This window comes from Salmo salar, chromosome ssa09 (genome assembly GCF_905237065.1).
Source record: "Salmo salar chromosome ssa09, Ssal_v3.1, whole genome shotgun sequence".
Classification (NCBI taxonomy): Eukaryota; Metazoa; Chordata; class Actinopteri; order Salmoniformes; family Salmonidae; genus Salmo; species Salmo salar.
Window position 1 is genome coordinate 59,425,030 of NC_059450.1, and position 24,606 is coordinate 59,449,635.

At 42.6% G+C, this 24,606-nt stretch overlaps 1 protein-coding gene across 9 annotated transcripts in view; it reads left to right on the forward strand.

Moving 5' to 3' along the window:
• Window positions 1-24,606, forward strand: part of LOC106611539 (LIM and calponin homology domains-containing protein 1) — a 170,400-nt gene that overhangs the window by 61,073 nt on the left and 84,721 nt on the right. For 8 of the 9 annotated variants that reach the window (XM_045723846.1, XM_045723841.1, XM_045723842.1 and 5 more), the window contains exons 2-3: window positions 5,053-5,123; window positions 8,665-8,734. In XM_045723846.1, coding sequence (XP_045579802.1) covers window positions 5,053-5,123; window positions 8,665-8,734 — 141 coding nt within the window. Of the gene's footprint in view, window positions 1-5,052; window positions 5,124-8,381; window positions 8,432-8,664; window positions 8,735-24,606 lie in introns of those variants that run through there. The other variant, XM_045723845.1, reaches the window with a different exon arrangement.

The window sequence follows — 24,606 nt, forward strand, 5'->3', positions numbered from 1 at the left end:
CATTGTCACCTAATGGGACACTTGAATAAGATGATAATCTGTTTCAGCCTGAGGCTGCCTCGTCAACCTTCATGATTTTCCCGCGTCCTGAGAGCCTATTGGAGCCCTGGGAATTGTCACGTTACAGCTAAGATCCTTACTTTTCAATAAACAGATACAAGACGCACGACTCCTTGTCAGACAGGCCACTTCCTGCATGAAACCTTGTCAGGTTTTTGCCTGCCATAGGAGTTCTGTTATACTCACAGACACCATTCAAACAGTTTTAGAAACTTCAGGGTGTTTTCTATCCAAACCTGAACAATAATATGCATATTCTAGCTTCTGAGTTGGTGTAGGAGGCAGTTAAAAATGGGCACATATTTTTTCCAAAATTCTCAATACTGCCCCCTAGCCCAAACAGGTTAACAAGTTAGAAATGATTTAAACACACTTTGCTGTAGGCTACTATTTACTAGTTAACAAAACATAATGTATGTCATAAAATATTTTCATCCCACCCAGTATTGTAATCAAAACTTACCAGAAAGCATGTAGTCCTTGGCTTAGACAGTGTAGTAGTGTGTGCTCAATAGCATTTCTTTAGTGTGCAAGATATTGAGAGTCAGCTGTACATTTGATGGAAGAGTGCACTGCACATGTGATGGTAGAATGCACTGTGCATGCAGAGGGTTACAATTCCATTGAATTGGGGATAGTTTAACCAAAATATGCCACAAGACCTAGACTTGCCTTATGTGTATCCCACAAAAAAGGTTCACTGTTATAAGCTAACTTCTTTGATGAATTTAAGCAAAATTCCCCAAAATTCGCGGGTTTAACTTCCCATGGATAATTTCAGGAAAAATTCTGGAAATTTACCGGAAAGTTTCCGACCCTTTGCAACCCTAGATGGGACATCATACTACACTCCTGCAGTCACGGAAACCTGCCTTTCGTGAACCTGGAATTACCGGTTATTCATTTGGGACAGGTAGCTTTCCAGGGAAATACCCCAGAGATTACCATATTGTAATAGTTCTGTTTTCATTGGCTGGGCCCTATGGGTCCAGTTAAGTCTATTTCCACAAAGAGAGACATCTGTTCAGGAAAATGTTGGCCCTTTGATGGTTCTCATGTCACAGGATTTTGTCTAGTTTGGATGTCTTGGTCACTTGATTTGAACATGCAGGTAGAGTAATATACAGTACCTTTTTTGAAAAGGGCCTGAGATTCCAATTTGTTATGCAACTTTGTTTCGAATGGATTTGATTTGATATTGTATGAGCAATTGTCCATTTGATTAGCCAGGATGGAAAGCAAGCAATGTCTCATCTTTCATTGCTCATTCCCTGTGCTTGGCTTGAACAACCGGACAGGACAGTTCTTCAGAAGTAACAAATAGTAACAAACTGCTTCTCCTTTGGTGGATCAGATATCCAAGACTTCAGATCTAGGACACTTGAAGTCATCAAATGGAACAAGGCCTTTGTCAATTTACTCTTCAGAGTCCATGGTTTACTGGCTCAGAAAAAGAACAAAGTTTTGCTTTTGCTTACTTTAAAAGTATGTCCATGCGGTTTTTCTCCAATGGAGTCATCCTCTCTGCAAGCATGAGAAAGTGCTGAGACTGATACACTTGGATACAAAGCCATAAGAACTGATTCTGTTTGGTCATTAAAGATGTCCATGTGGATGGAAAGTACGATTTCTTTTTGTTATGATTGTTTGAGCAACAATGCAGCCAAGCGTTGTGGACAACAAGCCTCAGGCCGCATTCCGCTGGAGGAAACAAAGGCGACACATTCCACAGTCTAATTGAGCACCCTCAGATGACCCCACTGTTTTAAAACGTATGGTCCAGAAGTTACCAGCAACTTCACTGTGCAGGGACACTGGCTGTGACCTTGATCACTTGGTCAGAATGACTCGTCATTACTTAGTTTCTATCTAGGTTTCTGTCTAAATGAGAGGTAATTGTAGGCCATTTGTAATATAGATCCATTTATCAAACAAGACTAAAAGGCTTTTGACTTTGAACTGGATTAAAGGGTTTTCAACTTTGAACTAGACTAAAGGGTCAATTAGACTTTGGGGTCAAACTCTCCTGGGCGCTTGACCCCAAGGGCATTTTTACTCAGGGAGCTGTGTGTTTATTCAATTGAACCTGTCACAGTACAGTAAAGCTCCAGTCTGAGGACCCTCCCTTGGTGTGCTTGGAACTAATTCAGCTTTTACTGCCATGTTAGACTATAGCTTCCTGATACAAGTCCCAGAGGGGCTATATTAGCCAGGACGGGCCTGCTTTAGCGATCAGCCCCCCCCCCCAGCCAGAAACCTCTATGATGAGGTAAGCCCGGGTGTGGTGGTGGGCCAAAGGCCTGCGCGAGTTCTACCAGCTTCCTTTCGGCCTTAGCAGGTCTCTGTGTTGTCTGTGTGTCTAGGCAGCTCGTATGAGACAAGCAGACGTGCAGGAATTACAGGGTCTTTAGCAATTACAGTGGCTGCCAAAGAGGGGCCAGGCAAGGAGAAAAACAGAGCCCTTCAATATTCTGAGCCCAGATGTCCAATTGGCCAATCGCAGGCGGTTTGACCAGGAAGACGTAATGCAGGTTTATGGACGTAACCCCAAAGGGTAGTGCATTTGGTGGCTGTGGCTTGAGGCACTTGTATTGAGCTTTGTTGGTTATTTACTTCGTAGTTGTATGTGAAGCCGTGTATCGTCGTCGTATTTCGAGCTTCCCAATTTCTTTCAAAATAATGATTCTTTAGTGAGAAAAAAAACTGCTGTGGGCCAGTTTGCCTGAAACAGACTGGTTGAATGAGCGAGTGCAGTTTTGTCCCTCTGCTACAGTACATTGCAGCTCTTTCTGCGTGGTAAAAATAACCAGATGTCATACTGTATCCCCAGCCCTGTTCAGTTGATGAAACACAGCTATCTGCTGATGCCCTCTACGCCTCGAGTCCACATCGGGTGAATCAGTGGACACCAGGTTGACATAAGCCATTATTCAATCCTTGTAGACATTGCCGTTACCCTCAATTTTAGCTCAGAAATATATCATGCGTTGATATATCAAGGTCATCGTCACAGGAATGAAATATTCTGCTGTATGTATTAGGCTGATACTTTACTTTTGAGTCTGCCACTGTATTAGTCTACATTGCACTGTATTATTATACACTGAAAACTATACAGCAATTAAAAATGATGCTCATAGTTTGGACCATATGCTTTCTGACAGGTTAATGTTTGGACGTTTGGACCTCACACGATGACACAGACCTCCCAAAAGAATGTCGTCTCTCATCACTTTTGTAGTCAATGGGCAGACAGTGCCGGGTTCACAATTCTCACCCACCGTATGAATAGTAGTAGTGAATGGCCCCAACGTCAGCACACTAGCCAGATCTGTCACACACACACACACACACACACACACACACACACACACACACACACACACACACAAACACACCAGGTGGTAGGGCTTGTTTCACCCGCCACCCAACACAGATCAACATTTTGGCCTACTCACTGACATACAGCAGTCCATTTATTTTGTACACTGTCCAAGTCCAAATGAGCCAAAGAACTGACAGAAATGCACACCCCAGCCAACCAGCCAGCCAGCCAGCCAGCCAGTTGTTGTATATCCCCAATCCCCACACTTTTTCCACAGCTGTACTAATAAATGTAACTGGACCAGTCGGGGAATTTAATCCCATAATTGTTTTGGCTCGCAAATGAACGATCCGAAGAGGTCTACTTTTTAAATGGCTATTCTTTCCTATGTGAAAATGAATGACTTTTAACTTTGTCTTGCACTTACAAGTCTGACAGCGGGGAGGCTAGAGGTGGTTTTTGAGTGAGGAGAGATTATTTAAGTACTGCTGATATTTGAGTAAAACGGTTGTAATTAGTTTGTGTGTGTGTGTGTGTGTGTGTGTGTGTGTGTGTGTGTGTGTGTGTGTGTGTGTGTATGTGTGTGTGTGTGTGTGTGTGTTCCTGTCTTTTTAACATTGTGTTTGGCAGGATTTGATTGTGTGTGAGGAGGATGTCCTTCTGTACACATAACCTTCCAGGTTAGAGGTCAAGGAACCTTGAAGGGTCAAGAGGTGAAAAGGTACTCTAACTTGCTGAGGTGCTCTGACATTAGTCAATGCTTTCTCTAAGTGTTACTCTGCTTGAAATTGGAAGGAGCTTTTTTGGTGCTTTTCTATGATATTGCTCCTGATACCAGTCTGAAATATATAAGCATACGGTCATCTTTGGATGCTAAAAAAATGTGTTTCAGTTAAGACTGAAAATAACAAATGTACATTTGAACAGTACAGCCTAGCCTATACATCCAAATATCCTATTTGGATGTATAGGCTAGGCTAGGCCTTAGACCACAGTGACAAATGTAGACTTAGTCCAGTCATGCAATAGCATGCAAACGTATAGTTTACCCCCACCAAGAGACCACTGAACTACTAGTAGAGATTAATCTCTTATGTCACAACCAATTAGGGGCCTGGAGCAGCCCCAGAGAGCGATTTTGTGGGGATGATGGCAGCTTATGTCAAGCTTGTTAGCGTACCGCTTGTCAGCTAGCGCTGTGAACTAGCAAGCGTTACCAAATAGACTGAGTTTCTCGTTCTCTTCCTCTTCGCTCTGGCGGTTTTATCTGGAGGTTTGTGGAGGAAAAGCTTTACGCGCCAGGAACAAAGGTTATTGTTTTTTTTCCCGCAGAGGGGTTTTTGTTTAGTGGACGATGATGTACAGTTTGACGTGGGATGTTTACTGTACACTCTCTTTAATCCGCTTCGGCCGGCTGTGCTTCTTCATGTGCTATTGAAGTAGCTAAATGTTAAAAAACATAGGATTTTATAGTTATTTATCTTCAACTAAGGAAAGACTGGTGTTTTTGAAAGAGAAAAGACGGCGGTACACTGAGAAAGAGGAAAAGGAATAGCTGTTGCACATGACTTTTAACTAACACTACAGCACCTAAAAGGTTGAAGTAGCAATGAGGAATACGAACAAGGGAACTGACGCCATCTTTGTTTTTCCTTTTCGATCGACAGGCGGTCACAGGCAGATGCTTCGGTGACAAGGACTTCAGGGGAGGCCTGGAGAATGGGATCCTGCTGTGCGAGTAAGTGCTACCCCATCTTTTGCAACTCCTTCACGTTACTGTAGGCAGAATCCTCAGACACGTTTCCCCTTGTGGCTCGGCACAACAAGTGTTGCATTTATAGAGCAATTTTTCGAAGTGCTCAAAGCACTTTATGTACAGATTATACTGTACAGTAGCCTGGCATGCCAGACCGTGTGGTGCAGTAGTGAGCTAGATAAATGACACGCTCAACTGGGGCAATCAAATCAAATCAAATGGTGTTTGCCACATGCGCCAAATAAAACAGGTGTAGACCTTACAGTGAAATGCGTGCTTACAAGCCCTTAACCAACAATGCCGTTTTAAGGAAATACCTAAAAGAAAAGAGATAAGTATAACAAATAACGCTAATTAAAGAGCAGCGGTAAATAACAGAGTTTGGCTTTGTTGGCCAGGCTAACTGTACGTTACGTGCACATAAATAAATAACACGTAAATAAACAAATAAATCACTACAGTAAACTACTCATTGAGTCCTCAACCCTTTTCCTGTAATGTATAAATCACATGCATCCTCTCACCCAGCCTGTGATAAAAGTGTCAGCTACATACTTCACGTTGTGTGAACACCTGTGTTATGGCTATAGTCTCTACTCCCCCCCCCTTCCCTTCAGACATGTTCCTCATCCTGTGGACATAACATACTTTACTTTACAGTCCCTGTCATGTCCTTTTCAGCTGTGGAGTAAATCCAGGAGATTTATAGGTCTCTTCCCTCAAAGTTCCAGTGTGTGGAGTCTGTTAGTGTAGTGCAATTCACAGACACCCTAGGGATATAGTACAACCCTTCTGGAGACTATGAAGGGGCTTGAGGTGCTTCCCTGTGGTCAACTCAAATTGGTTATCTTAGGTGGGTGATAGGCAGTCTTCAAATGTGAATTGTGTGTCTCTGCTGACTGTAAGCTGTCTAACTGTGTGTGTGTGTGTGTGTGTGTGTGTGTGTGTGTGTGTGTGTGTGTGTGTGTGTGTGTGTGTGTGTGCCTGCGTGCATGCACCATAACAGTAATTATCGAATATATCATATTAAAAACATTGCACGCATTCGAGGCCAAATAAACATTTATTTTCATGGAGATCCATGCAGAAATGTGACACCGCCATTTAGGGCTGGGCAATATGACGATATATATCGTGTGACGATAGAAAAACGTCTATCGTTTCATATTATGCTCTATCGTTTATGTCATTGTGTTGCAAATCGCACTCTTTACGTCAATATTTTTCGTCAATTAGACGGCGCTTTGCGGCACGTGTGGAAGGAAATTTGCAACACAAACAAACATGGAGGAGAGTGAACGTGACACAGAGCATAAGAGACAGGGAGCTTGTAGCTAAAATAGGGGCTACTTCGGTCGCATGGACGTGGTTTGGGTATGAAAAGTCTGACACGGACCAGAAAACCGTCCTCTGCAAAATATGCTGCTGGCCGGTCCCGACAACAGGCTCAAACACCACTAACCTCTTTTACCACCTACGCAAGAATCATGTGAAACAGTACAGAGAGAGTCTAGGGATGAGACCCCAAAAAGTTTTTTGGGCAGCACTTTGGTTCTTTTCATATAATGCTATAATTCATATAAACCGATATTTGTTAGGCCTGTATTCATTTGTTTGCTTCCACAGTTCAAACAGTTCTACTATTAAAGAGTATGTTTGGTTTGGATATTTTGGACCATATTCACATTTTTTGGCCTATTTATTTTGTTTGCAACTATAGTTGAAGTATTTTCTATTTACCTTTTTTAGATTTTATACATTAATATTTTATATTTTGTTACATGCTTAATTGAAAATATGCACAAAGCTTCTAAATAAAAGGAGAAATAATCAAATATGAGTAAGTACCTTTTATTTGTTGAGTATAATTCAAAATGTAATACGAAATAGGCCTTTACATGTGGTCATTTTATATAAACTATTTTTTCATTGAATTTACGGAAAATGTGCTGTATCGTGATATGTATCGTTATCGGGATATGAAATGACCTATATGGGGATATGAGATTTTGGTCATATCGCCCAGCCCTACCGCCATTGAATGATCAGCTTTTATCTTACCATATTATCAATAACCCCTATCACAGAAAAATACACTTTCTCTCATTTCTCTCTACGAACCCAGTCGAGCGTAAAACCCCTTTGTCAACAACCAGAGGCTTCCTTACAACCATACACCTAATTCTTCCCATATCTCGCCATCAGCAGCCATCCATCTACAACTCAACCTCTCCACTTTTCTACTCAGCGTTTGAGGTAGAATCACATTGCCTTCCAGGTGTATCATAACATAACCTTAGAGATTGTTATCACGAGACTATTATTGGCTCTGGCTTTGATGACGAACAAAGGATGAACTTTGAAGTACATTCCTCATGTGGAACAGCAATAACAGAACTTAGGAGCAGGTCTGGGATCAGATAATACTAGGAAAAGTGGAGAATCTTGTAGTGCATTCCACAATAACAGGATGTACTGTAGTAACTGGTCTGGAATCAGATAGGGGGAACTCTTGTACATTCCTCAATAACTGGACTTAGGAACAGACCTAGGATCAGATAAGACTAGAACATCCCCTCTGAATCGTCCTAAAAAAACATTGCACCTCGGGAGGAAGTTGGAGAATGTCCCCTGTGGACCTTGTGCACTCTCTAAACAAGGGAAGGGTTGGACCGCAAGGAAATTATCTGTTTGGCTTTGACACCCTCACCCCAATTTTTTCTCATGTTTTGTTTTTGAGGCCGTCGCCGGATGGACTTCAAAAGGGGTGTCTCGTGTCTTCCCATGATTTTGAAAGATTTTGTTTTTCATAGAAGTGCATGTGTACAATAATGTATTATAGCTACAGTACTCTCTCTGTGTGTGTTTTTGTAATGTGTTGTGATCCATGACCTGACAACATTATCCCAACCACTCATGCCCACTTCCTCAGGAGTAACACATGACTGGATACACTAAAGGCACACTGAGATGTGTGTGTGTGTGTGTGTGTGTGTGTGTGTGTGTGTGTGTGTGTGTGTGTGTGTGTGTGTGTGTGTGTGTGTGTGTGTGTGTGTGTGTGTGTGTGTGTGTGTGTGTGTGTGTGTGTGTGTGTGTGTGTGTGTGGGTGTGTTAAAGTCTCAAGGCCTTGCTGTGTGCCCTTGAGTCCTTCCAACTGATTTAGAGCCAGTGTCACCACTAACCTCCCAACACAGCCACAAATGATTCCTTCTTTCATTCACTCTTGCTTTTTTTAACTTGTTTTTTCATGACCTGATGAAGATCCAACTCGGATTGAAACGTTGTCTTTTGTGCGTCTGATTCTGTCCTGCACCTGATTGGATATTATATATTTTTTTTTTTAATGTTTTTTAAGTTGGATGTACATTTAGTTTTTTTTACAGATGTTATCTATATTCCATGGATAAAGCTGTAGAAATCTTATCTCTATCTATCTTTTCTCTCTCTCTCTCTCCCTCTCTCTCTCTCTCTCTCTCTCTCTCTCTCTCTCTCTCTCTCTCTCTCTCTCTCTCTCCCCCCTCAGGTTGCTGAGCTCCATCAAACCTGGCTTGGTGAAGAAAATCAACAGATTACCCACTCCCATCGCTGGCCTTGTGAGTTCTCTCCTTCTTCTACCATCCCTCCATTCCTCTCCCCCTCTATCTTCCTCTCCTTCCATTCTTCTCCTCCCTCTAATGATTCCCCCTCTCCTCCCTTCCTCTCTTTTCAACCATCTATTCCCCCTTTCCTCCCTACATTTAGTTTCCCTATCCTCCAAGTCCTCTCCTCCCTCCATCCATCTCCCCCTTTCCTCTCACTGTACCTATATTCCTTTCGGAATATAGTACAGTCTGTTCTGTACTTTAAGTTATGCACAGATATACAGTACAGAGATAATGCATTAATTCCCAGGCTGTAAGAAGACTCAAACTCTGTCTGTCAAACAGCTGGGAACAATAAAAGGGTGTAAACATCACAGAAGTATTCAATTAGCAACTCTGTGTGTGTCTGTGGGAATGTGTGTGTGTGTGTGAGTGTGTTTTAGTGTGAGTAAATGCATGTGTGTGTGGTGTGAGTGACCCCCCCCCCCCCCCCGTGTATGTTTGTGTGTGTCTATGTTTCTTAGTTTGCATGTGTGTGTGCGTTCATGCATATGCATGTGTTTGTTTGTGTACCGTAGGCCTTTACATATAGTGCTATTTCACATTTTGAGGCCACGTCGTTGGCGTTGGCCTGTGTCTTCAACTGTGTCTAAACTGTGTTCAGCCTCAGAGTGTACATATTATTGTACTCCACATACCAGAAGACAGAAGGGACGTACCCCTCCAACCAAATGGATAAAAAAAAGAGTCTCCCCGCAACTAATTGCAGCATGTCTTTCAAGAATCTTGTGGAAATACATCCAGCTCCGCATTTCACTGTCGAATATATAAAGTTGGATATCAAAGGAGAGGAGAGGAAGGAAACTTCAAGAGAGCTGCCTCATTTTTTTTTTTTTTATGTAGTGCATTAGAGTTGGTCTCTCCTACTCCAAGCCTTTCACATCCCTTTTTTGCACTCTTGTTCTCTTCTCTTAATGATTCTTCAGCGCTCTCTCTCTCTCTCTCTCTCTCTCAATCCTCTGGGGTGTTTTGGCTTGGTTTGGGTCTGCTTTGATTCGCTGAATGAAGACAACTGGTTAGCCAAGCTCAGATGTACTGGGACAGCCCTGGGATCAGTTCTTAGTGTAAAATGAGCGTGTGATTGCTGGCAAGGTTGCGAGATGAGCCCCATTTCATGGTGTGAAATCGTAACCACAATGTTATGACTTTCCACACTACCTCTGCTTGACACTTTGGTCTTGGTGCATTATCGTTACCAGGCAACAAATGTAACATTTTAGTAGCCCTTGTATATCTTGACTAGATTTGTCACTATTATGAGATTTTGGGCTTTCGTAAATTCATCAAAGACACCAAATTTGTCACTATTGTGAGATGTAGGCCTTTCATAATGAACCAAGGACTGGACTGGCATGAACTAGCACGCACAGGGTTCCTTCAGGACCAAGACTGAGAGACAAACAACAAGGCCTCTTTGAGAGTTAATGGAGAAGCAGAGAGGTGAAAGGTCAGCCTGTGTACTTCCTTCCTTCCGTCTCATACAGTACAGTAGCTCTGGCCCTCTAATAGTTCCACCTCATGTTGTCTCAGAGGGCGTTGTTTGATATGCCCCTCCACTCGCTCATGACATCAATGCAGTCCCTGTTGGTCTCTGGGAAAGCCTACCTAGAGGTTCTTACTTAGTTCCCACTTGGCTTCGTATGGGCTTTGGTTGAGAGAAAGCAAGGGAGGTTATAGAGCAGGGGTAAGCAGAGTTGGGTAGTTTTTATCGGCTAGCTTCTCTATGGGAGATCTAGGATCAGCTTTCCCACCCCAAATCCTAACCTTAAACATTAGTGGGGGAACAGCATCTGAGGGAAATGTATTGAGTTGTTGTGGCTATAAGACAAAATGGCCTTGTGTTGTCTTTGACTGTGCTCATGGTTAGTTAAGACTGAAGGGTAATGGAAAGAGTGCAGAAGGCATGAAGGACAGAGGAGAAGAGATGAACAGCAGCTGGATAAGATCGAGAAAGAGATAAGCAGAGAAAGTATGAAAGAGGAGAGCTCAGCAGCTGAATGAAAGATATACAGTATATAGAGAGAGAGAAACATACAGAGGACAGGAAGACTCAACAGCTATTTTTACTTAAGTAGTTTACACCACTGGTTCTGGAAGACCAGTGGAAGGCCTGAGATCATCACTGGACATAGAGAGAGCAATAGAGAGCGAGAGAGATTGAGAGAGAGAGAGAGAGAGAGAGAGAGAGAGAGAGAAGAGAAATGCATGCATCATTGGCAAGGAGCAGAAGTGTTAAACTGTTTTGAAGGAAGTTTGGTTTGGCCCAGCATCTCTCTCTCTCTCCTTACTCTCTTATCTGCCGGCGTCTCTAATTGCCGCCAACTAGCCTCCCCTGGCTTTAACAAACCCGGTAATTACACTCCTGTATTCTTAACAACCCTTTCTCTTTTTTACAACCCCCCCTACTACAATAACATTGGATTATCTTATTATCTTGTTAAAGTTTCAAAGCAAAAGAGTTATCGCCTCAATTCTTATTGCTCGCAGAAAAGGTTTATGCTGCCCGATGTCAGTCACTCTATCTTGTTTCTCTCTTTCTCTTTCGCAGTCACTCTTTCCCTCTCTTTCTGTTTCCTTCTTTCTCTCTCTGTCTTTTTTAAGAGAAGATATCTCAATATCTAAGAGCAACAAAAGTCAGTCTCCCTCTCCCTCTCTTTGTCTAATGATTTCTGTCTACATGACCTGAGGGAACAGTTCATCTGAGATGGGTATCGAGTCAGTCTTTTAAAGGATTATAAGGCTTATCAATGATCCATCTACACACAGGTCCTCCACCAACAAGGGACATTAACAAGGAACTTTTGAGTGGGAGGAGAAACGTGGCATTAGTATACCTTTAGTAAGCTTTTGATACGTGCATGAGTGGGCACCCAGCCAATTACTGTATGAATGGACAAAGCCATCAATCATTTGACACCATTCATTCCTATATGAAGAGTCAATAGCACATTGAAGCCAAATTAAAGTTTAGATGTGGTCATAACATGCGTAGTTTGAGCTACTCCAGGAAGTGACGTTGCAGGCTAGTTTAGTGCTGCTCTCATTGAGTAACTCAAGTTGAATGCCCTTTTTTGTGATATCTAATTGGTAGTTACGATCTTGTCTCATCGCTGCAACTCCCCAACAGACTCGGGAGAGGTGAACGTTGAGAGCCATGCGTCATGACCTGCCAAGCCGTGCTGCTTCTTAACCCAGAAGCCAGCCGCACCAATGTGTCGTAGGAAACCCCGTCCAACTGACAACTTGAGGCAGCTTGCCACAAGGAGTTACTGGAGCATGATGACCCAAAGAAATCAACCTGGCCAAACCCTCCCCTAACCCGGACGACGCTGGGCCAATTGTGCGCCGCCCCATGGGGCTCCCGGTCACGGCCGCCTGGGATCGAACCCGAGGCTGTAGTTCCTACAGAGAGAGTGATCACACAGTCATCCGGAAACAGCTGGTGCTCTCATGCATGCTTTGGTGTTGCATGATATCCACACCTAGCTTTGTGTACACTAGTGAAACCATACAGCTCTGCTCACATGCACTTACAGTTGAAGTCGTAAGTTTACATACACCTTAGCCAAATACATTTAAACTCAGTTTTTCACAATTCCTGACATTTAATCCTAGTAAAAATTCCCTGTCTTAGGTCAGTTAGGATCACCATTTTATATTAAGAATGTGAAATGTCAGAAAAATAGTAGAGAGAATGATTTATTTCAGCTTTTATTTCTTTCATCACATTCCCAGTGGGTCAGAAGTTTACATACACTCAATGAGTATTTGGTAGCATTACCTTTAAATTGTTTAACTTGGGTCAAATGTTTTGGGTAGCCTTCCACAAGCTTCCCACAATAAGTTGGGTGAATTTTGGCCCATTCCTCCTGACAGAGCTGGTGTAACTGAGTCAGGTTTGTAGGCCTCCTTGCTCACACACACTTTTTCAGTTCTTCCCACAAATGTTCTATAGGATTGAGGTCAGGGCTTTGTGATGGCCACTCCAATACCTTGATTTTGTTGTCCTTAAGCCATTTTGCTGCTGCCACCCCCATGCTTCACGGTTGGGATGGTGTTCTTCAGCTTGCAAGCCTCCCCCTTTTTCCTCCAAACATAACGATGGTCATTATGGCCAAACAGTTCTATTTTTGTTTCATCAGACCAGAGGACATTTCTCCAAAAAGTACGATCTTTGTCCCCATGAGCAGTTGCAAACCGTAGTCTGGCTTTTTTTATGGCGGTTTTGGAGCAGTGGCTTCTTCCTTGCAGAGCGGCCTTTCAGGTTATGTCGATATAGGACTCGTTTTACTGTGGATATAGATACTTTTGTACCTGTTTCCTCCAGCATCTTTACAAGGTCCTTTGCTGTTGTTCTGGGATGGATATGCACTTTTTGCACCAAAGTACGTTCATCTCGAGGAGACAGAACGCGTCTCCTTCCTGAGCGGTATGACGGCTGCGTGGTCCCATGGTGTTTATACTTGCGTACTGTTGTTTGTACAGATGAACGTGGTACCTTCAGGCATTTGGAAATTGCTCCCAAGGATGAATCAGACTTGTGGAGGTCTACAATTTTTATCTGAGGTCTTAGATAAATTCTTTTGATTTTCCCATGATGTCAAGCAAAGAGGCACTGAGTTTGAAGGCCTTGAAGTATATCCGCAGGTACACCTCCAATCGACTCAAATGATGTCAGAAGCTTCTAAAGCCATGATGTCACGTCCTGACCAGCAGAGGGAGTAGTTGTTTAGTATTTTTGGTCAGGACCTGGCAGAAGTACTGTGTTGTATGTGTTTTTCTGGTATTTCTGTTTCTATGTTGGTCTGTGTGGCTCCCGATCAGGGACAGCTGGTTATCGTTGTTCCTGATTGGGTGTCATATATTAGGAGTGTGTTTGTCACCTGGGTTTTGTGGGTTGTTTTATTTCGCACTGCTACGTATAGTGATAGCCTGTGAAACTGTCTCCTGTCGTTCTAGTTTATTGGTTTTCCGTGTGCATCAAACTTAATAAAATTATGTGGAACACGCAACCCGCTGTGTATTGGTCTGACAGTGATTTCTCCTTATCGTCAGACGACAAAGTTTGTGACACATGTCATTATTTTCTGGAATTTTCAAAGCTGTTTAAAGGCACTTAGTGTATGTAAACTTCTGTCCCACTGGAATTGTGATGCAGTGAATTATAAGTGAAATAATCTGTCTGTAAACAATTGTTGGAAAAATTACTTGTGTCATGCACAAAGTAGATGTCCTAACCGACTTGCCAAAACTCCAGTTTGTTAACAAGAAATTTGTGGAGTGGTTGAATAACAAGTTTTAAAAACAACTGTACAAAACAGTTGTGTCCAGGCTTGGACTTACGTATCCAAAGCAGAGCCCCATGTTTGTTCACTTCTCACACCCTAATTGTGTTGTCAACAGTAGTAAAACCATACTGCTGCGCTCACACACAGGTCTGTGGATTACAGTGAGACCCTATGGCTGTATTCCCGCATGGTCTTCCATACAACAGAGAGACCTTATAGTTGCACTTACACAATCTACACAGGCTCAAGTGTTCCATACCAGAGCAATGCTAGGCACCAAAACATCAACAAAAATACACACACACACACACACACATACACACACTGGCCTGTGGGGGAGTTTTATTATAATTACTGAGGTGAGAGAGGCGTAAACAAGAGGCCTGCTGTTATCTCAGCCATCATAATAAAACACAGACCAGACCAGGCCAGACCAGGCACTCCCCTTTCCTTCCCCTTCCTGTTACAGCCTAATGGGAAAATGGTTCTCTGTGGAATTCCCTGTTGTGTAATCAGGGTGGATGGGGAGCGGAGCGGAGCGCGGGATGTTTTGTTTTGTTGCTCTGGTCCAAGGCGTTAGGAAGGCTCAGCCTGAGCCGCACTGAGGCTCAGGGTTAGCAAGCCGCACTAACTCCCTGGACTACAGGTGGTTGGTTGGTTGGTTGGTGTACTGCTGAAGAGGGCTAGCAGGTTGGTGAGTTGGTTGCAGACCTGGGTCAAATGCATAGGTCAAATGTTTAGGAGTCCTGAGTGGTGCAGCGGTCTAAGGCACTGCATCGCAGTGCTAGAGGAGTCACTACAGACCCGGGTTTGATCCCGGGCTGTATCACAACCGGCTGTGATTGGGAGTCCCATAGGGCGGCGCACAATTGGCCCAGCGTCGTTAGGGGAGGGTTTGGCTGGGGTAGGCCGTTATTGTAAATAAGAATTTGTTCTTAACGGACTATTAGTTCCAGCATAACATTACACAGAACCTGATAAACAATGGATGTGTGCATGCCGCTGTATAATTGCAAAACCCCAGTCATGGCACTGCCTAGTCAGTCAGAATCTTAACTTAACAAGTCACTTGTGTGTGACTTTAACCCAACTCTCCCCTGATTATTTAAGTGTTATCCTTGGCTGCGAGTCTGCAAGTTTGGAATCTGAAACAAATCTGTGACACCCATCTCCCTAGGCTTAATCTGTGAACGCCTTTCCCCTGGATACTCTATAGGCTAGGTGTGAACACTGTTTTACTTCCCCCCTACAAGCATCTGCAGTCAGATTATGCCAGAAAGATATTGATTCCATCCAGCACTGTAATCTAATATGATCTGAGTCATTCCAACTATTGCAATGGCTCATTTCAGAGGAAGGAACATGTTTAATGTCTAAGTACAGTGAGGGAAAAAAGTATTTGATCCCCTGCTGATTTTGTACGTTTGCCCACTGACAAAGAAATGATCAGTCTATCATTTTAATTGTAGGTTTATTTGAACAGTGAGAGACAGAATAACAACAACAAAAAATCCAGAAAAACACATGTCAAAAATGTTAGAAATTGATTTGCATTTTAATGAGGGAAATAAGTATTTGACCCCCTCTCAATCAGAAAGATTTCTGGCTCCCAGGAGTCTTTTATACAGGTAACGAGCTGAGATTAGGAGCACACTCTTAAAGGGAGTGCTCCTAATCTCAGTTTGTTACCTGTATAAAAGACACCTGTCCACAGAAGCAATCAATCAATCAGATTCCAAACTCTCCACCATGGCCAAGACCAAAGAGCTCTCCAAGGATGTCAGGGACAAGATTGTAGACCTACACAAGGCTGGAATGGGCTACAAGACCATCGCCAAGCAGCTTGGTGAGAAGGTGACAACAGTTGGTGCGATTATTCGCAAATGGAAGAAACACAAAAGAACTGTCAAACTCCCTCGGCCTGGGGCTCCATGCAAGATCTCACCTCGTGGAGTTGCAATGATCATGAGAACAGTGAGGAATCAGCCCAGAACTACATGGGAGGATCTTGTCAATGATCTCAAGGCAGCTGGGACCATAGTCACCAAGAAAACAATTGGTAACACACTACGCCGTGAAGGACTGAAATCCTGCAGCGCCCGCAAGGTCCCCCTGCTCAAGAAAGCACATATACATGCCCATCTGAAGTTTGCCAATGAACATCTGAATGATTCAGAGGACAACTGGCTGAAAGTGTTGTGGTCAGATGAGACCAAAAGGGAGCTCTTTGGAATCAACTCAACTCGCCATGTTTGGAGGAGGAGGAATGCTGCCTATGATCCCAAGAACAACATCCCCACCGTCAAACATGGAGGTGGAAACATTATGCTTTGGGGGTGTTTTTCTGCTAAGGGGACAGGACAACTTCACCACATCAAAGGGACGATGGACAGGGCCATGTACCGTCAAATCTTGGGTGAGAACCTCCTTCCCTCAGCCAGGGCATTGAAAATGGGTTGTGGATGGGTATTCCAGCATGACAATGACCCAAAACACACAGCCAAGGCAACAAAGGTGTGGCTCAAGAAGAAGCACATTAAGGTCCTGGAGTGGCCTAGCCAGTCTCCAGACCTTAATCCCATAGAAAATCTGTGGAGGGAGCTGAAGGTTCGAGTTGCCAAACGTCAGCCTCGAAACCTTAATGACTTGGAAAAGATCTGCAAAGAGGAGTGGGACAAAATCCCTCCTGAGATGTGTGCAAACCTGGAGGCCAACTACAAGAAACGTCAGACCTCTGTGATTGCCAACAAGGGTTTTGCAGAGGGGTCAAATACTTATTTCCCTCATTAAAATGCAACATTTTTGACATGCGTTTTTCTGGATTTTTTGTTGTTGTTATTCTGTCTCTCACTGTTCAAATAAACCTACCATTAAAATTATAGACTGATAATTTCTTTGTCAGTGGGCAAACATACAAAATCAGCAGGGGATCAAATACTTTCTTCCCTCACTGTACTTAATTCTTCATATCAATTCGCTCTGAATATTTTTTTTTACTGTTTTAAGTCTGTTGGGGAAAGAATGTCTTAAAACCGCTGGATTTGAATTCTCTGCGGATGTCTCTTTAAGTCTGTGTGTGTTATTGTGTGGGTTTTCTTGGACCGTTGTCCATTGTTTTGGTGTCTGAGGGGGGGTAGGAGGATTGAGGGGTGGGATGTAGATGTTCGTGTTGATGTAGACGTCAGCGTCAATCATCTCAGCTGCGGACTCCACCCAGTTTCCTCTGCCAGTGACACGCACACGTACATGCACACACGGTTCAAACACATAAACACAAATACAAATGTGCAGGACATGGATTTGTCAAGTGATTTCCCCTAGACACATACATGTACAGTACACGCACGTACAGTACACACGCACACACACACCCTTGTCGGCTTCTCTTTCGCACTCACTAATATTTACTCAGTTTGGTCCTCTGTCCGAGTGTTTGTTTGCGTTTCTGTTATTGTTGGCATCGGGCGACTTGTTGTCAAGTGACTTGTTGTCGGAAGAGAGGAAAAAAGGGAGGAATTTGGTTGTTTGGTTTGGGAGCAGCGGCAGTGTGGAGTGAGATGGTTTGCATGTGTTGTCTGGAGCTATTGTTGTAGTTTTTCTCCTTTTTTCTCCTCTTCCTCCAGTTTCTTTGCTGTTCTTGGTTTGTTGTTACTGAATACTGGATTTATCAGGATAGCTTTTGAGTAGATGGGGTAGCTAGCTCCGAAAAGGGCTGTGTATTACCCTGCGGCTCCCAGCATACAGTGAGCAGGTCTGCTGCTTTGAGCGCCTGTACAGTGTGAACACACACAGTGACGTGGAACGTTACCATCAACAATGGTAAAACTCTGCTTAATCCTAACCATGCAGTTATTATTGACACCTTCTTCTTCACACCAAGGTAATCATGTTCTGGCCTTCATTTGTGACTTCCAACTACCCATGACCTAGATCAACTGAAAACAGTACATCAACTACCCATGACCCAGATCAACTGAAAACAGTACATCAACTACCCATGACCCAGATCAACTGAAAACAGTACATCAACTACCCATGACCCAGATCAACTGAAAACAGTACATCAACTACCCATGACCCAGATCAACTGAAAACAGTACATCAACTACCCATGACCCAGATCAACTGAAAACAGTACATCAACTACCCATGACCCAGATCAACTGAAAACAGTACATCAACTACCCATGACCCAGATCAACTGAAAACAGTACATCAACTACCTATGACCCAGATCAACTGAAAACAGTACATCAACTACCTATGACCCAGATCAACTGAAAACAGTACATCAACTACCTATGACCCAGATCAACTGAAAACAGTACATCAACTACCTATGACCCAGATCAACTGAAAACAGTACATCAACTAACCATGACCCAGATCAACTGAAAACAGTACATCAACTACCCATGACCCAGATCAACTGAAAACAGTACATCAACTACTCATGACAGATCAACTGTGGTCATCTTGTTGGATACAGGAAAAATGCAACTTCAAGAGGATGTTACAATCTGAAAAGGCATTGGAAATGTATTAATGTTTGTAACATCAAATACTTAAGAGTTGCTTTAAAAAATGGGGGTGAAGTGAAATGTTTTGGGAAGGGGGGGGGGGGGGGTCTTATTATCTGACTCCTTTATGGTCATGTAATTTCTTTGCTGTGGTTTGGTTCAGGTTTTGGCCACACTATGTGTTGAACTCCCCCTTAACCCTCTGGCTGGCTGTTAGTAATGCCCAATAAGCCCCACCCCTCATAGACTTAAATATATGTTTCTGCATGAGTATATTTAAGCAATATGGTCCTAGGGGGTGTGGTATATGGCCAATATACCACGGTTAGGGGCTGTTCTTATGCACGATGCAATGCGGAGCCCTTAGCTGTGGTATATGGCCATATACCACAAACCCCTGAGGTGCCTTATAAACTGGCTACCAACGTAATAAGGGCAATAAAAATACATGTTTTGTCATACCCGTGGTATACAGTCTGATATACCACGTCGGTCAGCCAATCAGCATTCAGGGCTCGAACCACCCAGTTTATAATTGTGAAATATGTTTATATTTAGCATCACTGTTGTACTGTAGTAGCTTAGGTTTGCTTAAAGAAAAAAAAATGTGACAAGTTATATCTTGTGTCCTTTGAAAATCTGTAGTAGACTATTACATCTTTTATTATAATGAATAGCAACTACTGTAGTATGTACCAAATACACCCGTAATCGTGTCAACAGGAATATTTACCACATTCTGGACTACTTTGGCTCCCTATGTCGTAAAAATATATTACCTACCATATCTCTCTGTCAACATGGGGCTCCCGAGTGGCGCAGCGGTCTAAGGCACTGCATCTCAGTGCTAGAGGCGTCACTACAGAAAATGGTTCGATTACAAGCTGTATCACAACCAGCCATGATTGGGTGTCCCATAGGGCGGTGCACAATTGGCCCAGCGTCGTCCGGTTTAGAGTTTGACAGGGGTAGGCCATCATTGTAAATAAGAATTTGTTCTTAACTGACTTGCCTAGTTAAATAAAGAAATGGCGCAACAGTTGACACAAGTAGGTCCTTGTGGCCTTTTTCTTGATATTTCCTGCCAGTTTTAAAGGTAGATTCACTGTTATGACGTTGCCACGAGCAGCACCGCAGATATTGCGGATGAGCGCGATGCAAGACTTTACTCTCACATAGCCACACAGAGTATCTGCACATGTGCACGGGTTCGCTTCATGCTGCTACAACATGGTATACAGTACCAAAACAGCAGAGAGGTTTAGCATCGCGCTACAACACTCTTAGTTGTTGTGTAAATTGACCGACCATTACTGTTCACTTTGTGATTTGCTGAGTATATCTTTAAGGCATTGTGTCCCTTTATTCTCACATAGTAAACTAAACCAACCCAAATGAATGCGTAACCACACGTTTATCGAACAGACCCTTTATAATCCATTAGCTTAGCATTTATAAGCAATGCAGGCATTACAAAGCGTAACCAATCTGTTACTCACAATAAGAAAGTGAAACGCATGAAAGTGTGATTTCACAATGTCTCCTCTCCACCCAGCCTCCACTTTATAATAAAACCGTCCTTTTTAAACCTACCATATTGTGCCAGATCTCTGTGGCTAACTGGATTTCACTGGATTCTACTGGACTTAACTAGATTTAGTTTGGCCTCCTCCAGTATGTATTTAACTGGTCTTGATTGCCCTCCTAAACCCTTTCCATCCTCCTCTTCTTTCTTTCTTTCTTCTTCCCTCTGCCAACATCAGATTCAGCTATCCCTACAACAGGCTTTTAAACTGTGTAATTCAGCTGTGGTAATTGGGAATTGGGAAGTCTCTGTCCAATGGTAGGCCTACTGTATTTACTTCATTTCAGTCAATGATTGGTGAGTCATTTGCAAACTTAAAGCAGATTCTGAATTGGTGATGCATTGCCAGTCAGGCTTCCCCAGTTGTGAGAAAATAGTTAGGAATTTTCTAGGAAGTTTTGTTTGTAGTGTGCTTGGTGAAGTTAATTCTTGGATTTCAGGATATGGATTTCTCTAAATGGAAACAACCTAAATTTCTCATATTAGAACATATTTACACGTAACCAGAAATATGTAGATATATACAGGTAACTGCCAAAATAAAGGAAACACCAACATAATGTGTCTTAATAAGGCGTTGGGCCGCCACAAGCTGCCAAAACGGCTTCAATGCACCTTGGCATAGCTTTTACAAGTGTCTGGAATCTATGAACTAGGGATGCGATACCATTATTCCACGAGAAATTCCTTCATCATTTGGTGTTTTATTGATGGTGGTGGAAAACACTGTCTCAGGCACTGCTCCAGAATCTCCCATAAGTGACTGAGACAGCCATGGCATATGGTTTACATCGTTTTCATGCTCATCAAACCATTCAGTGACCACTCGTGCCCTGTGGATGGGGGCATTGTCATCCTGGAAGAGACCACTCTCAACCGGATTGAAATGATTCATCATGGGTTGAAGTTGATCACTCAGAATTGCTGTGTATTTATTGTCGTTTAACTTGCCCTCTAAGGGGTTGAGTGGGCCTTAACCATGCCAGGAGAATGCATCCCACCATAACTCTCATTTACTTAAGTGTTTCCTTTATTTTGACAGTTACCTGGCAGTTAGAGCAAAAACGTGCAGATTTTTAAATGAATATCAATATTTTTCATCAGTGTGTGAATGCAATGCTGATTTGGGAGAAGTTAATATCCTTGAAGAAACTACCAATTGTGCTATATTTGTAGAGAAAAAAAATTGTACTCTCTTGCTGATTGTCTTTTATGTATCCTGCTGGCAGAGCGATATCCATCCACGCCCTCATTTTGTGTGTGTGTGTGTGTGTGTGTGTGTGTGTGTGTGTGTGTTCCATTACAAAACTGAATTTGTTGTGGTTCTGTGGCAAATTTGTTGCAAACTAAATAGTGTGCTACAAAATGTTGACAGAATTTTGCAAATGTTTTCCACTAGTGGTGGATTTGCAGCAAACCTTTGGCAACAATAATATGTATTGCCACTAGTGGCAAACAGTTCGCCTGAGCTTTTTTTCTGGCAGACAATTCTCTCAAGATTCTATTTGAATCTGTGGCAAACCTGTGGCAACAAGTTCCAAGACCAGTAACTGTTGATGACCAATCAGGGGGATTAGAAACGTCTGTTGGAAAATGAAAACCAAGCTGTCTAGCTAGCTACCTACCAAAGTTTTCCGGAGACTTTCTAACTTCTTCATTAAACTTTCTAATAAACTTTAACATATTATTAGCTAAATGATGCCTAGTTAACAAAGGTCAGTTTTATGGGAAAGAGTGAAACACATTTTGTTGATACCAGTTTCAATCTGTCAGCACCACTGACTGGCTAGCGCTTAGCTAGCTAACGCTAGCTATCATATTCTTGCACAATTAATGTGATAGGTAGCTAGCTAAGTAACTATCTACCTAAACACTCATATTTTAAGGTGAATACGTTGCTGTCTTAACACCAATATGCATGTCAATATGCTAGTGTCACAGTTCAGTAGCATGTTAGCTAGCACAACAGCTAACATACAGCAGCAACAATATGAGTTGATTTGACATCAAAGCAAAACTTCACTTTTACAGATGGATACCCTTTCTCACCCGTGGTGTTGAAAGAGGCTGGGAGGAGGATGCATCAACACCCTGGAAATATGTTTGTAGAGCAATCACTCAACACTTTTGAGTGATAAATTACTGTATTGTCTTTTGAGATTGATAAGGTAACCAAATGCATTTATTCTCAATTGCAGCTCATACATTAATTATTTGTAACAATTAGATATTTCATTGCTTTAGTAGTAGCTAGCTCAATACAGATTGAGGCCTTCAATATTGACACAGATTGAGGCCTTCAATCAAACTGAGGACAGAGAAATATGTGTGCACCAGACAGGTCAAGGCTTCTTGCATGCATGGCTTTGAGATGTACATTACACTCAAAACAATTCTGGGTTGTTTAGATGACCCAATTCCTGGTTTGCAGGCATTGGGTCAATAGTTGGGTTGTTTTCTTCAAAAAGCTAGGTTGGGTTGTTGGTGCTGGGTTACTAAGGTTGGGTGTTTTGGCAGTCTGAAAGCTATGAAATCAGTAAGAAACAAACTATACGAATTATGAATTTGTTGGTCATTCAGGTTAAAAATAGGTTGTCCTATCATAATTAGGTAGCTAGCAGTTAGCTTGAGCATTAGCTAACAACCGTTAGCTAGCTAGTCATAACGTTTACTAGCTAGCTAATGAAAAGCCTCACGACCATGCTCGTGACGCTAGCTTACTGGAGTGTTTTGTGGCGGAATATAACTAAATGTACATTTTGTGTCAACGCTTGGCTAGCTAGTTAGCTGAATTCACTTCAGTATCTGTAATGGTAGCTTAGCTAGCTTACTACCTTAGCAAGCTAGCTAAGTTTGCCACTTCTTCTGGACTCTGTCGGACACTGTTTCACTCGTCAGCTAATGTTAGCTGGCTAGCTAGGTTACCATAGCTAGATTGTATTTATTCTCCATCTGTGCTAATTTAACCAAGCTACAGTTGAAGTCGGAAGTTTACATACACTTAGGTTGGAGTCGTTAAAACTCGTTTTTCAACCACTCCACAAATTTCTTGTTAACAAACTATAGTTTTGGCAAGTCGGTTAGGACATTTACTTTGTGCATGATACAAGTAATTTTTCCAACAATTGTTTACAGACAGATTATTTCACTTATCATTCACTGTATCACAATTCCAGTGGGTCAGAAGTTTACATACACTAAGTGCCTTTAAACAGCTTGGAAAATTCCAGAAAATGTCATGGCTTTAGAAGCTTCTGATAGGCTAATTGACATCATTTGAGTCAATTGGAGGTGCACCTGTGGATGTATTTCAAGGCCTACCTTCAAACTCAGTGCCTCTTTGCTTGACATCATGGGAAAATCAAAATAAATCAGCCAAGACCATTGTAGACCTCCACAAGTCTGGTTCATCTTTGGGAGCAATTTCCAAACACCTGAAGGTACCACGTTCATCTGTACAAACAATAGTACGCAAGTATAAACACCATGAGACCACGCAGCCGTCATACCGCTCAGGAATGAGACGCGTTCTGTCTCCTAGAGATGAACGTACTTTGGTGCGAAAAGTGCAAATCAATCCCAGAACAACAGCAAAGGACCTTGTAAAGATGCTGGGTGAAACAGGTACAAAAGTATCTATATCCACAGTAAAACGAGTCCTATATCGACATAACCTGAAAGGCCGCTCAGCAAGAAAGAAGCCACTGCTCCAAAACCGCCATTAAAAAGCCAGACTACGGTTTGCAACTGCACATGGGGACAAAGATCATACTTTTTGGAGAAATGTCCTCTGGTCTGATGAAACAAAAATAGAACTGTTGGCCATAATGACCATCGTTATGTTTGGAGGAAAAGGGGGAGGCTTGCAAGCTGAAGAACACCATCCCAACCATGAAGCACTGGGGTGGCAGCATCATGTTGTGGGGGTGCTTTGCTGCAGGAGGTTCTGGTGCACTTCTCAAAATAGATGTCATCATGAAGGAGGACAATTATGTGGATATATTGAAGCGACATCTCAAGACATCAGTCGGGAAGTTAAAGCTTGGTCGCAAATGGGTCTTCCAAATGGACAATGACCCCAAGCATACTTCCAAAGTCATGGCAAAATGGCTTAAGGACAACAAACTCAAAGGTATTGGAGTGGCCATCACAAAGCCCTGACCTCAATCCTATAGAAAATCTGTGGGCAGAACTGAAAAAGTGTGTGAGCAAGGAGGCCTACAAACCACCAGCTCTGTGTCACGTCCTGACCAGTATAGGTGTTATTTGTGTTTGTAGGTTGGTCAGGACGTGGCAGAGGGTATTTGTTTCATGTGGTTCGGGGGTTATGTGTATTGTAGAGGGGTGTTTGATTTATTATTTCCGGGTTTTGGTTTATGTTCTATGTTTTGTATTTCTAGGTTCATTCTAGTTCTTTGTATTTCTATGTCT